The sequence below is a fragment of the Trichoderma breve genome, chromosome 1 (assembly GCF_028502605.1).
Source record: "Trichoderma breve strain T069 chromosome 1, whole genome shotgun sequence".
NCBI lineage: Eukaryota > Fungi > Ascomycota > Sordariomycetes > Hypocreales > Hypocreaceae > Trichoderma > Trichoderma breve.
Window position 1 is genome coordinate 7468153 of NC_079232.1, and position 14307 is coordinate 7482459.

Consider the following 14307-nt stretch of genomic DNA (forward strand, 5'->3'; position numbering starts at 1 on the left):
AAGATTAGGACTACTATAGAAGTAACTATAAATCACACAGAATTGGTATTCCAATAGCAGGTATTGAGACAGGATTCTGTTGCAGACAAACCGAGTTCTGGTTATTCCCGGTGTTAAATTTCAGTCAGTTGTATACGTCAACTCCAAATCCTAAGAAGCAGTCGTTCTTGTTTTGAGATGGTGAAATATATTTCCGTTTCGCAGCTGTAATCAAATAGTATTCGAAAGTGTGGGGAGGGGGAGTCCCATCTGATGCCATCATCATAAGCACTAGTTTGCAGTACTAATTTACAGCTACTCCGAGTTATGGGGCAAGTGGTCGGCAAAATTACATACCCAGATCGGAGAAGAACTCAGTACACCGAAACACTCTACGCGCACAAACTAACAACGCTTGAGTCGTCACTTCAGTGCTCTTATTGCTATAACGTATGTGTATATTCACTCTGCGTTGTCGGTTTTTTTCTATCTTGGCAGACCTCTTGGGAGGCTATGTCACGGCATACAAGCCGTAAGGGGACTGATCTGTTGATCTGCACTCCATCTAGTTAAGCGTCGGAAGGCAACTTAAACCTTCTAAGCTTAAGATGATGCATGTTGATTCCATTCCCTATTCCCGCAGCAGCCGCTTCCACTCACATTCCGACCTTATCCATGATATTCCCAGCTACTAGACTCCCTATATCTCGTATTTTTTTTTCCATTTACCGATGGTCGTTTTGAACCTAATTAGTGTCGGACAATCTACATCTTATCATTCACTTTTGCAATCCCCATCGCACGGAAGCGGGACCTCGGGACAAGCCCGACAAGCCGTAAGCAATAGGGATACTGCTTTATAGTATATACCGTCTTTCCCCCATACTTGACCCTTCCCTCCCTCTAATGGTAACCAGACACTACGCCTTGTTTGAACTGCCAGACGTAATGCGGAAATCTTTGGACATGGCTCATCATTCATCTGAGGATCAATGCCCTGACAATGAGGCCGGAGAGCCACTGCTCCCTGAGACCGCCAACGTAGTTTTCCAAAGAAATCAAACGAGTTGGCATTTCTTACTCGGTGTTTTCGGTGTTGGAATCCTAATTGTTGCGAACCTTATTGAAGCGCTCATTATACTACGAATTGTGAACAATACTAGTACCAAGCCAAGTGCCAAGTATCATCCTGATTGTGAGTTTAATCTCAGCAGTGAGCCCTAAATTGTACATAACACAAGAATAGATGTTTAATATTGGATCTAGTTCCCATGCAAGCACTCACTATAGAGCGGAACAGGACTTGGGAAGAGCTCTCCAACCCCTCCTCCGATTCTTTGTGGAACGCAGGTTTACCAGGCATTACCGGCTGGGTGCAGATTGAACACGCCCGAGACTATAACCTGCCACGGGGAATTCCTTCTCTGGGCAAATACGAAGTTTATATCACCACTTGGGGCCATCAGCACCATTGTCTAGTTCGTTGTCTAATCTCATTTAATCAGACTCTTCTTAGGCATACGCCACCTATAACACAGCAAAGAACTGACGTATTAGTAAACAGAAGATCCTTCGTCGAGAATTTTCCAGCGTCGTACGCGGCGAAAGTCTCCTCATTAACTCGATGACCAATGGTACAAAGACACCAAACAGCGAGGCAAGCGGCAAGCTACATCACTTAATGCATTGCTTTGACTATCTCCGCCAAACTATTGCCTGCGCTAGCGATTTAACGCTCGAGGGAATCAATAAAGAGTCTAACGACACATTTTTCGACATCGATGGGTACGGCGTAGAACACATGTGTAAGAGTCAGGTGTGTGGACGTCAACCAATGAGCTCCTGAATGACATCCCGGAAAGCACACTGCTAATTATTTACAGAATGCAATTGGGGAATGGCTTATTTCTCATGCGCCGGAGGAAGATGGCTACCGGCAGAACATTGAGCTCTGAGAATCCCCCTCCTAGTTTAGTTAATTGATCCTACAGAGGAGCGTGTAGTTCTATTGTTCAGATACATATGTGGAATGCTAGTTGGGGAAGGGTGACTCTTGAAGAGGTAATGTTGTATAGTACAGCTTGCTTTCACCTACTAAATCTTCGAATTACCAGCAGAGATATTTCTAGCTTAATACTTAGCACTACCTTGACCGCAAGAACATGTTTTTTGTATACCGCAAGGAAATTCTTTTCTGAGAAGACATCTGACACGAATACAGAAGTCTTATGTTAACAGTCTCTTTCAACGGTCCCCGGAAGCCACAAAAAGCTCCGTGAGCAAATTCCTGTTGAAATCCTTGAGTGGCCCACAAAAGAATATGTACTGCGGGCCCCTTATGCAGTTGAGTACGCCGTTTTCTCTTTCATAGATCATCTACTGGGCAGCCCAAAGGCCTATGCTGCGCCCAATACGTGAACACCCCTTCATTTTCTTACAGTATTGGACAGTGGTACTCAACACTATATCTATAATCTCAATATATGAGGTAGCATTTTTGGTAGGGTTATCATTACTTTGGAGAGTGATTCTTAAGTATTTATGGTCACCTGTCATAGTTTTCATTTTATAGGATAGATTAAAATACACTATTAGTAGTTATAGCTCGGTGTAACTTTGCTAGTCGTATGCGCGGAACATCATTGAGAAACGTATTAGCAGTATAAGAGAGACGAGCCTGCATAGTGAAGTTTCTGCAATTATGGAAATTCTGAGATTTTCACAAATCTGCATTAATAAGTATGACAGAGCACTGCAGTTTTACATCAAAAGCAACGTTTAACTATTAGTTGAAACAAATCGTAAGACATTGAATCCGTCGTGCGGAATTTGTGTTTTTACGTTACTGGCAGGAATCGCAGGATTCATAACCTTGTAATTATGGTTCGGAGGTTAACCGAAAGCTAATTAGTTGATGACAAACGGCAGAACCAATTGATAACCGAGGTGCTTTTGGTTCTACCTTTTATTCTCTATATATGTCAGTGAGAGATTTGTTGGTCCTACTCTCTATATGCACATGCTTCCTTTGAAGTCCCGCCTGCTTCTTTACATGAACACATCTCCGAACCCCATGTAATATGCCGTAGATACAGTCCAGCAGTTTTTTTTTTTTTTTTTTCCAACAGCTTTAAAAAAAACGTGTTCGAATGACATCTTGCTATTTGTTGGATATGCTCAATTGGCCTCAAGAGGCAGTCTGTGATGATGTGGTATAATGCTGCTCTTCAGATATAAAAGCCTCTGTCATTTCTCGTCAATTTTTCTCTGTATAGCATTCACTCAATCCATAGAGATAATAACCAGTGAAGCCTTCGTTCGCAATGGTGTTATTCAAGCTCTTTTTTACTGCAGCTATGGCCGGCATTACGGCCGCGCTGTCCTTGAACGTACCCCATGACCTCCCAGACGGAACATACAAAGCTTATATCGATGATCAAGGCCGTGAGGTACACGAACTTGTCAGCTTGCCAGGAAATACTATCCAGGCCAAGATTAGTAATGCCACCAGATGGATCACCAACGAGCACAAGCTGGAAGAAATCCACGCCTCCATGGTGGCCGCTAGATCTCTCTCGTCTCTTGAAAAACGCGGCAAAACCTATAGGTCCCAAGACTACGGGTTTGGGGTAGGCGTCCTCGAAATATGGTGCGGCTGCGGATACAACCTGAACCACGGCGACTGCGATGCCGCTGTGAATGAACTCAAGAGGCAGACGGGTGGCGGCCAGAGCATCGCCTTGGGCCTAGCTTTTTACGCTATCCGCGGCGGTGTTGTGGCCTTTTCTTGCGCGACTTGGCCTGATTCCAATGACACTTATGGTGACCCCTTTGAGTGGGATGTTGAGGAGATTACGCTGTCTCTTGCTGCCATCACTAAACTCTGTGGCTGGTATGTTGCTGGTACTGCCAACTACATGGATTGGGCTCCTACAGACTGGAACTCGCCGCTTATTGGCTATATGCAATATTTTAATGGCCTCGACTTTTGCCAGGCAGCAAATGGCGCAGCTGCTGGTAAACTAAGCACTGATGGGATACAGAGAACGCTATTTAGACTATCGTAATAATGGATGCTGCTGGATATGTAAGGATTCCGAGACTGCCGATCAGCTGAAGCCATTGTCTCCATGAACTTAAGGAAACTCGTTAGCCTTACTTATATAGCATAAATGCACGATTTGAGCACATTCCTTTACTTGACTAACTTATGTTTATCCAAGTACGTAACACTTATACTCTCTCAACGCTTCATTCGAATAGTGTATGGTTCCAATAACAGCCGTGCACCTTTGTCCATAGACACGGAAATCCTGCTCCGCGCGATGCACGGTACGAAATCGTAAATACTCTCCGAAATCCGATGATCGGGATATCGGTAGCATAAACCTCCATCTCCACATCCACACCCTTCGTAGATCCATAAAGTGTTGGAGCTTGTCAAGTTACTCTAGAAATGGAGCTGGGGACACGACGTATGAGAGCTAGAGATATCCCAACTAGATGGATCTTGCGCTTCTTGGTGATGTATCAGCAATCGTCTGCATCATCCACACAAAGGCGGTAAATCCATCTATTGATGTCGGGGAAATATAACTTTCAGTGAGCCTTACTTAGCATACTGGAGCACAATGGCTGGTAAATGGCGGTTACCATTACCAAGGGGCAGCTGCTACCCGTTATCTCATTGAAAGTCTCAAATGAGGTGCAAAAATCACCGCCGCCCATCACTTACAATTTTCTCGTGTTGACCGGCGGTGTTTTTTTGCACCTCATTTAGATGCTGAAATAGGTTCATGTGCCGTTCTAGCATTTGGCCAATTAAAACGTGGGAAAATCCAAGATACATTCCTCGCGCGCTAACATTCGTGCGAGAGTAAGTACTCCGCATTCTACGTGTACGTATAAGTACTTTGGACCTAACAGCATCCCACCTGTGATAGGTGGTTCAAGCGCTTAGCCAGTTATGACTCAGGTCTGCAAAGGTACCTCAATGCTGACAAAGAAAGTACAAAAAGTTTGTCTTAGAGATAGCGAAATTGAACATGAGTAGGAGAATCACAGGGAGCAGCCTGAAACTTACTCGAGAGAACATGCCTCAATTTCGGGGTGGTAGTGCTCCGTAGTGTAAACACTGATTGCGCCAAGTCGCGGAAAAGAGAGGATATTCCAGGAGGATAGTGACCGAGGCAGCCAAACCGAAGATCTTACGGTTGGAGGCGGCAAGTGGATCTGGGAAGCATAATAGCAGGCCTTGTTTGAGAGAATACGGAAGTACGGCTGGGACAATTCCAAATAAATGCAACCATGGGAAATTCTTGTTCAGCAGGAGTAAAAGTAGACTTGATGATGCTTTTACAATCTCAAATCGGGAGATTTAATTTTCGTTACTTGGACAACACTGTGACTAAGATTCCACCTTTACATTGACATGTCAAAGACAACCGACGTAGGCAATGTGGGCTTCATTTACACACTCAACTTGTCCGACTGCCAGGCACCTCGAAGATGAGCCTGCTTTTGCGACGCCGACAAAGACCACATGAGTGAAAGAACGCGTCAGTTAGTCGGAACTCGGGGAGCCATAAGAGAACATTGCCCCGTCGACCGAGCAGAATTAGCAACCTTGTCAGCTCAGTTGTTACACTGGAGTCATAAATGCCTCTCGTTGCACACATAGGTAGTTATATAAAACAGCTCCATATGACTGCACTTTATTGGAAGAAGATCTGGAAGAAGAGCTACCCAACCTCCATAACTGCTCTCCTAGGCACTAAAGCTAATGCAAATAGCACAAGTGGTGTGGAGGGACGGAATTCATACTTGAGACTATCGGGTAGCCACTTCGATTCAGACCGATTCAGACCGCACCACACAGTCTCCTGAACTATCTTGGGCTAGTTTACCCCGACTTTTGTCGAGATCCAGTTGACGTGCACGTGATGGATCTCCGGGAGATGATACTTTATTTGCCGGCCTCTACAACTTCTACAGATGTTGAACTGGGTTGGTTCACAACTGAACCTACAAGTGATTTACAATGTCGGCTCCAAGCCCTACAGACGGCATGCCTGCCGCCAACGTTGGCCGTCATTATTTTAAAAGAGCCTATCAAGCGTGCATTAATTGCCGCCGCCGAAAAGTAAAATGCATCATGGAATGCAATGGCCAGGGACTTTTACAGGCATCCTGCACAAGGTGCAGGAGAGAACTACGCCATTGCACATTTAGTGCGGAGAGAAATTCGCATACCAACTCTCATGACGCCGGTGATGTGCAAAGGACAGTAAATATTATCGAAGGTATTGTAATCCAGGACCTAATTCAAGGGAACAAGGTCTCTCATTATGCATTGACATTGACGTGTAATAGAAGTGTCGGCCCATCCTGATGAGGTGACCAGACAAAGACCGAGGCATCAACCATGGCCCGCATCGCCAGAAAACTCTATTCATGCACAATCTTGTGAAGAAACCACTGGTATAGACTATTTTGCGATCCTTTTTGCATTTCTACCAAGCCATTGTCAAGTTAACGAATGGAAGCGTCGGATGGCCCTCGCAAACGCCAGCGTAGAATCACGAGCAGGACAGCATTCAACGCGGCGGACAGTCAATTGCCGGCGCAAGAGAGAGAAGATCAACCCCCTGCACATGAACATAGGGTGAGACTCGAAACAAATATCCGTCCGAACAACAACAGTTTAAGAGCGTCGGATCCGACAGCGAGGGCGATAGACGGAAATGCCAGTTCTACGCAATATGTCACCACATCGGAGCCCTGGCTATCACTTCGCCACCCACTCTCATCCTCATCCCCGGATACAATACGCCATTGGAGCTCGTGGCATTTTGTGAAGACTGGTCTGATCACCGCACAAGAAGCAGTCACGTACATTGATCTATTTTTCCGTAATATGAACACGCTATCGCCAATTCTTCACTCTTTCTACAGCAATCACACCAAGCACGGTGACCTCATCTCTCGAGAACCTGTGCTCTGCTGTGCTATAATTGCGTTATCGGCACGGTATCATATATTGGATGTGGACGGGGCCGTTACACGGGGCTTTTATATCCACGATCGCCTGTGGGAACACTGCCAAACATTGTTTCAACGCCTGGTTTGGAAACAACGGCGAGCGGTCAAGGATCAGATGGCTCACCTTGGTACAATTGAGACCTTTTTGTTAGCTGCGGAATGGCACCCACGCTGTATCCATCTTCCCATTGAGACAGACTACTGGCAGCCAGAAATGGCTCTCTCTGATGACGAGCAGACGACATCTCTTAGCAAAGGTGTAGAATGCCCCGTTCAAGACAAGTTTGTCAATTCAGCTAACGGCATCAAGTACCAAACAAATGGCTTCGGGAAGTGGAGGAAGCCGCTCACAGATCAGATCGCATGTCTTGGTTAGCAAAATCTTCTCTCTGCATCTCATTCGACGATTTCTGTTAATCGTGTGCGACTCGACGGCTCACTCGCTATTTAGGATGCTCCTTGGAAACGCTTTATCTCTAAGTCACGAACTCGACATCTTCTCCGATGAAGATGACGCCCCAGCAGATGTGGTTGATTCAACGTCTGAACTATCATTCGCAAATTTCCTTCGTCTCCGGCGCCACCGAGTGGGCAAACTCTTGTTCGTGTATATAAGCCAACTCGCTTCACGAATTGGCTGCTCTTTGCCGAGAACGCCTTTTCATGACAGTGTGCTGTCCTCATTGAAAACCCCCGAATCCAAGTTGGATAATGAGTGGCACGAGTATATGACTTCATGGATTGAACTCAGCCGACTAATAAGGACGTCATCCGACTTTCTCTTTCCCTCGAAGAAAGTGACTCAGGAGCTCGTACGGAGCGGTCGGTATGCAGCCTTCCTGGGGCATTTTCGCCCACTGCTCTCTCAATGGTGGGACAAGTTCAAGAGGCATGCAGGTAAGACAATTTTTCCCCCCGAACTATTCCTTGTGCCGTAACATTCTAGTTTATATGTAGCAGACAACTCCACCTGCTGGCAGCTCATACTGGTCGATTACCATTTTGTGCGTGTCTACATTAACTCTGTGGCATTGCAAGCCGTTGCGGGACGACTGTCGGGAGATGACGGGCGAATAAGAAATCCGCATTCTATGGACAACCAGGATTCCGACTTTGTTCGTGAAGTTATCGATGCAAGCAGCAGAATGCTAGAGATGGTGATTGATCTATCTCGAGATGGCAACTTAAAATACCTGCCTGTCCGCATATTCATCAGGGTCGCCTCTGCCTCGATGTATTTGATCAATGTTTGTTATATCCTCCAATCGTGCGGTAAGTTCGGTTCCTCAGGCTAATTCTTCATTTTGCAGGCCCTAGCGCTGGGTGTACGCGGCAACGAGTTGGACCGATTGTTGGGTTTGCTAGATCGTACAGTTGAAGCGTTATGCATGAACGCCGTCGACGATGTGCATCTCGGCTTTCGATATGCTGTATTATTGAGAGAAAACACAAAGGGCCTCCGGGAACGATTCATCCGTGTCAGTCCCCCGCCTATGCAGGCGCCATTCTCCTTTGACGATGCAAATGCATTTCTTGGTGACACCGCAGGTATCCTCGCACCGCCTCACGACATCGAGGCTGCACAGCCAAGTATTCAGACTGATATAGCAAATCACGAGGCCAATACAGGGCCGAACTTCTTAATGTCTACCCCAGAATCTGGACAGGAAATGCTGAGCGAAACCTCTATACCTGACCAGTTTCCAGTGGCAGGTGACTATTCCCGGGATGAGTGGTTTGCGTTGCCATTTACTTCTGAGGCAGACCTTGGAAAGCCCTTTATGTCATTATTTTTTGGCATTGAGCCTGGAGACGAAAGATACTTTTGGGACATTGCCTAGATGATGTATTAACCGGACATCCCTGAGTAGTCGAATAGACTTTATCACTAGCTCTTCATCCAACAGTAGAAGATCCTGTTTAATGTATATCATCAGAAGTAGTTTTATGTTTGCTGTGGTAGTGAAACTCATGTAGTGTACTGTATTTTCACTCCGTAGGTTCAATCCCTTGTTTGGTCTCGCAAAGAACTGAGGATGCTGACCACCCTGTCCACATCCCACTGTTTTTCTTCCATCTTATCCCCAATGATTGTCAACTTCATGTCCCTCGTATCGCAGTGAGGCCATGCAGAACCGTCCGAAAACTGGGGCGTTCCAGTTTGAGCAAATGACACCCAGGCCTTCTGAATATCGTTCGCAATTTGTTCGTCAACTTCATCAAAGTATTTGTCCATGGGGCATGGTCCGATATCAGCGGCTAATGCCTTTCTGCCAAACCATGGCTTCAAAACTCCATTGCGTGACACGTTGCCGAATATATAAGGTATTTCGGCGCCGTGATAGGCAAGCATACCCGAGCGACGGGTAGCAGGGGAAATGCGAGAAAATATGTAGAAGTAGGCCTTACGGTCCATTGCAGAAAATCTGTGGTAAGTAGCCTTTGCTGGTTCCATCCAGATAGCCGCGCTGCACAATTCTGTGAGCGCTTCGTACGGACTAAACTTGCCATTGCTAAAATAACTGATCATCTCCTGGTCGCCGCCGCGTGCGAGGACTTTGGACATATTGGCCAGAGTATCAAAGGTATATATCTCGGACGGATCTTGACCAGGGGCCGTATGAAGACCTGTTGGACGCCAAAAAGCCCGGGCTTCATGCTGTGTGCAACCAAATAGCACTGGGACCTGTTCATCCCAGCCGGAGAATTCTCTCATCACGACCTCGTCATCGGGTACCGGATACCATACCAAATTTGCTGGAGAGTGAAGGTATCCAGGAGGTGGTCGAGTCCCGCATAATGTTAATGAAGTGACTCGAATCTGCTCTGCAGGAATACGACGGAGGACATCCAGATCTTGACTTCCCAAGAGATTGAAGAATTTTTCGCTCGTGTCCTTGACACGCTTTGGATCTGGTGAGGGTGTAGCAGCGTAATCCTCAAACCCAGCACTCTGAATGATTGCACGATGAAACAGTCCACGAGCGGCCGGGGTACATAGCAAAGTCCGGACTGCGACTGCTCCAGCGGACTGGCCGAATATAGTGACATTCTGAGGATTTCCGCCAAACATCTGAATGTTCTCTGACACCCATTTCAAAGCGGCAACCCAGTCCGAGACGGCAAAATTGCCGCCTGCTTCTGGGTGGCGCAGAAACCCAAATGCGCCGAGACGATAGTTGACAGACACGACAACCACGCCGCGACGTGCTAGATTTTGACCGGAATAAACATCCATCGAGGAAGATCCATTCAGGAAACCGCCACCATGTATCCAGACCATGACAGGCTGCTGTGCGGATGAGTCCAAACTCCCACTCCAGATATTCAGATACAGACAGTCCTCACTGGACTCGGCACCAAGTTCAGCCCCGGTTTCAACAATTTGAATTGCCGCCTTTCCAAAGCGAGTTGCATCCCGGACACCCTCCCAAGCAGGTGGAGAGGAAGCGGGTCGCCAGCGGCGGTCACCCGTGGGCGGTTCGCTGTAGGGGAGACCGAGGAATGAATAGATGCCATCTTGTACAGACCCTTCAAGGACGCCTTGCTTTATGCGAACAGTAGCCATTTGCTGCAGAAGGAATTATAGCCTGCAGAATGAATGTTCAACTAAGATATTGTAGGAGAAATCGCTTCATAATGAGGGAGGATGGAGGTGGGTTTATAGGCGCTGGAATTGCAGAGTGACCCACCATCCGGTCTTAACCCACCATAGCCGGTGTTGCATGTTCTGATGCTCTCGCTTCGTCAATTTTTCATTGTTTAATGGCTCTTCAGCGGCGTTTCGCTAGAGTGACAACTGAAACCAAGTGCCACTGCGCCGGTTGTTTGGTTCATCTTCCCTTTCAACTGTTCTGAGTTGTTACAGGTCTGATCCTTGACGCGGACAGCGAAGAAATATGCTCCGTGGATGCTCCGTGGGTTATTTATGCTCCTCTTTTAGAGCTCGAAGTTTCAGTGTCATTGATAAACCCATGTGTACTTTCTCTCCCACTCCTGCTTCGGTTCATGCTTGATCTTCCAATGGTTTCATTGTTTGTCCTACTTTTCTTAGCTCTTTTAAGCACTACTGACAAAAATTGTTCGGCCAGTTGGCGATTTATTGGCCTAAATAGTTACAATATAGTAGCGTGCTAGCCCCGAAGCTGGCGGCCGGGCTTACTCGCTTGCGTCACCACAGTCTTGGTTGGTCAGTGAATTATGATGTCAACCTCAAATAATAAGCCCATCAAAAGCTTCGTATCCATTGAATGACACTGTATAATTTTACATAGTATCCTTTCACCAAGCGCGCTTGATTTGGGAGAAATAAACTCGAATTCCCTGTGGCACGTCTTCTGGTCCCGCGCCAATAGCACATGCTTAGAAAGCCAGATTGAATGCAAGGCTGTCCTCAGTAATCTGTTCGCGCAATTCATGTAGCCTTCAGTATGTAAGTAGTCATCCAACATATCTGTAATTGTTTTTGCTAACCTGAGATGACGTGCATCCTTGGCAAACGATGCAAGGTGCTCCGGGGTCTCTACCTGGAGGATGATACCCATATCGTACCCTTTAGTTCTCACCATATCGAGGGCTGGGCCTATTTCTAGAGATATGACTCCTGCAGAAACCAATTGATTAGATAGCCCCCACTGAGATATTGGTTGTTTTAGCTCATGGCCTTACCTGGAACCTTTCTTCCCTCTTCCTTGGATTCGTTTATAAATTGTTCAACCTGCGCTTCCGAAACATCTTTCTTCAATTTGAATAGAACTAAGTTATCAAGTGGAATTAGAAAAGCGCAATGTCAGTGCCGCTCGAAAGGGGACATACCAATACGATAGGCCGGCATGATGTAGTTCGCTTTGTCTTTGTATGTATATGAATGCTGTAATAATCCAACGAGAGAAGACTACATGTAGTATTGTTGTGTAAGACTCGCCTTTTTAAACATGAGGCCTGGGATGCCACGGCTTACACTGTACGGGAATTGGCGGGGCCTTATGACCGGGAACCCGGCTGTTCGCGGGAGAGATGACGTTCTGACGGTCTCGAACGACCGACTCGATTTATTTACAGGTGCCGCATTATATGCCGGATTGACTTACAATCACCACCTTCAATGGTAAAATAGCTTTGGCTCCAAGAAAGGGATAGAAAAATGAATGGGTGACAAATGGTAGACGTTCTCCGTATCCAACGAGCAAACAATTCTCCAGTTCAGCATAACTTCCGTCCCTAACCCGGGATATCCAGAATAATTATTTGGGTCGCTACCAAATTGACAAGTTAAACAAAATCCCTGTGGCTGAGATCGGTGCCGTCGAAATCCGCTTTTTTCCATTCACACATCAGGAACTTGATTGACAGAGTAAACTTCTGGCACTCTAGTAAACCCATAGCACCTAGTATGCATAGAAATCTGGGGCCCAGCCTCGAAAAAAAAGGGGGTTTAAATATCAGTATTCCCACGACGTCAGCATCAGAAAACTGCAGGCTATACTCTGTCTGTGACGTATCAGAACATTGTAAAGCGGCTATTGGATTGCAAGGTCTGAATGATGGATTACAAGGATCGACAGAATTCGATTTACGAAGATGGGATGTTCTTCAGCCGCCTCCCAATGGTGACTACTGATCCGACAAAATTAGAGGAACAAGCCAGACAATGCATGACCTCTCGAAGCTTCGACTTTGTTTCAGGTGGCGCTGGCGAGAAGTCGACAATGATAGCAAATCGGCTAGCCTTTCGACAGTGGAAGGTAAGTACGATGAAAAGTATGAGTTAGATGTAGTACTGCATTCTAGATTCATGTGCAACTGACAATGTCAGCCGTCGCATCAGACTACCTCATCTTGCTCTTAATACATTTCAACTGACCACCAACAGATCATTCCACGAATGTTGTGCCAAACGACTCATCGAGACTTACGTGTCAAATTATTTGACCACTTATACAAAAGTCCTGTGATTATGGCTCCGATTGGCGTACAGGCCATCTATCACAATGACAAGGAGCTCGGTAGTGCGGAAATCGCAGCTTCACTAGGCATTCCGTATATCCACAGCACCGCCGCGACTAGCAGTATCGAAGAAGTCGCTTCCGCAAATGGATCAGGGCATCGATGGTTCCAGCTTTACTGGCCAAAGGATAATGAACTCACCAAGTCTCTGTTATCTAGAGCAAAACAAAACGGCTACGAAGTGCTAGTTGTCACTCTGGATACCTGGACCTTGGCATGGCGTCCATCTGACCTCGATAACGGATATGTCCCTTTCATGAAAGGCGTGGGAACACAGAATGGATTTTCAGATCCTGTATTTCAGGAGAAGTATCGACAGACTGCTGGCAAAGAAATCGAAGAGGATGTGGTGGCTGCATCCAGCGCGTGGAATGCCGACCTCTTTTCTAGTCAAGGCGACAGGCACACTTGGGAAGACATATCATTTTTGCGCAGCCACTGGGACGGGCCAATTGTCTTAAAGGGCATTCAACATGTGGATGATGCATTGATGGCCGTTCGTTCTGGTGTTCAGGGCATCGTGGTCAGCAATCATGGAGGACGACAGGTAGATGGTGCCATCGCAAGCTTAGAAGTCCTCCCCGAGATTGTCGACGCAGTTGGGGATAAGCTTGCCGTTCTTTTTGACAGTGGAATCCGAACTGGATCTGATATTGTGAAAGCTTTATGCCTTGGTGCCAAAGCAGTGCTTGTTGGACGGCCCTGGGTTTATGGACTGGGCATTGCAGGCAAGAAAGGGGCACAAGACGTTTTACTCGGCCTTCTCGCGGTAAGTAGCCACCAGCTGCCAGCAATATCAGTGCTAATATAATATTTCTTAGGATCTCGATCTTACGTTGGGCTTGGCCGGCCTACAAGGAGTCCAAGATTGTAAGAGGGCTATTCTTCGGAAAGTGGCTTATAGAGGCGATGTTCATTCAGCATATTAAATAGCAGCTGCTCACTTTTGCGCAGTCCGATTTCAGGGCAAATCTTGCCAATCTGAGCCAATGCTATCGGAAGTTACATGTATTTTTGGCAAGAGTTTTAGAGGTAGTCATAAGCGACTGGGAGATCACAAGGCGATTGGAATAGAGATGCGCTTCCAAAAATGTGTTTGTTTCCATTATGCGCGATGCAGCCTCTCTCAATTGAATCCCGTCTCCTATGGAATTCCCTGTCTAGGTGCTCTTTTGCCCAATTTGCGACCGCTGTTAATCTGCTGAAAATAACCACCCGACAAACTTATCTTATCGGACAGCCTTGGAACTCTTATCAGAACCACCGAAAGCGCTTGGTACG

At 46.5% G+C, this 14307-nt stretch overlaps 5 protein-coding genes across 5 annotated transcripts; 4 read left to right on the plus strand and 1 right to left on the minus strand.

The window, feature by feature from the left end:
- Positions 1 to 927: 927 nt before the first annotated feature.
- On the plus strand, positions 928 to 1934 carry T069G_02210 (uncharacterized protein; the record flags this gene model as incomplete). The annotated part of the gene is made up of 4 exons (XM_056169420.1): positions 928 to 1174; positions 1246 to 1457; positions 1544 to 1795; positions 1863 to 1934. The coding sequence occupies 4 exons, from the start codon at positions 928 to 930 to the stop codon at positions 1932 to 1934; spliced, it is 783 nt and encodes a 260-aa protein (XP_056034736.1).
- Positions 1935 to 3302: 1368 nt separating this feature from the next.
- T069G_02211 (uncharacterized protein) lies at positions 3303 to 4046 on the plus strand (the record flags this gene model as incomplete). The annotated part of the gene is made up of 1 exon (XM_056169421.1): positions 3303 to 4046. One exon carries the CDS (start codon positions 3303 to 3305, stop codon positions 4044 to 4046), a length of 744 nt encoding a protein of 247 aa, XP_056034737.1.
- A 3188-nt stretch (positions 4047 to 7234) lies between these two features.
- Positions 7235 to 8861, plus strand: T069G_02212 (uncharacterized protein; the record flags this gene model as incomplete). The annotated part of the gene is made up of 6 exons (XM_056169422.1): positions 7235 to 7277; positions 7331 to 7391; positions 7472 to 7621; positions 7691 to 7917; positions 7981 to 8267; positions 8331 to 8861. 6 exons carry the CDS (start codon positions 7235 to 7237, stop codon positions 8859 to 8861), a joined length of 1299 nt encoding a protein of 432 aa, XP_056034738.1.
- A 161-nt stretch (positions 8862 to 9022) lies between these two features.
- T069G_02213 (carboxylesterase family domain-containing protein) lies at positions 9023 to 10588 on the minus strand (the record flags this gene model as incomplete). The annotated part of the gene is made up of 1 exon (XM_056169423.1): positions 9023 to 10588. The coding sequence occupies one exon, from the start codon at positions 10586 to 10588 to the stop codon at positions 9023 to 9025; it is 1566 nt and encodes a 521-aa protein (XP_056034739.1).
- A 1975-nt stretch (positions 10589 to 12563) lies between these two features.
- T069G_02214 (FMN-dependent dehydrogenase domain-containing protein) lies at positions 12564 to 13955 on the plus strand (the record flags this gene model as incomplete). The annotated part of the gene is made up of 3 exons (XM_056169424.1): positions 12564 to 12764; positions 12893 to 13795; positions 13848 to 13955. 3 exons carry the CDS (start codon positions 12564 to 12566, stop codon positions 13953 to 13955), a joined length of 1212 nt encoding a protein of 403 aa, XP_056034740.1.
- Positions 13956 to 14307: the final 352 nt, after the last annotated feature.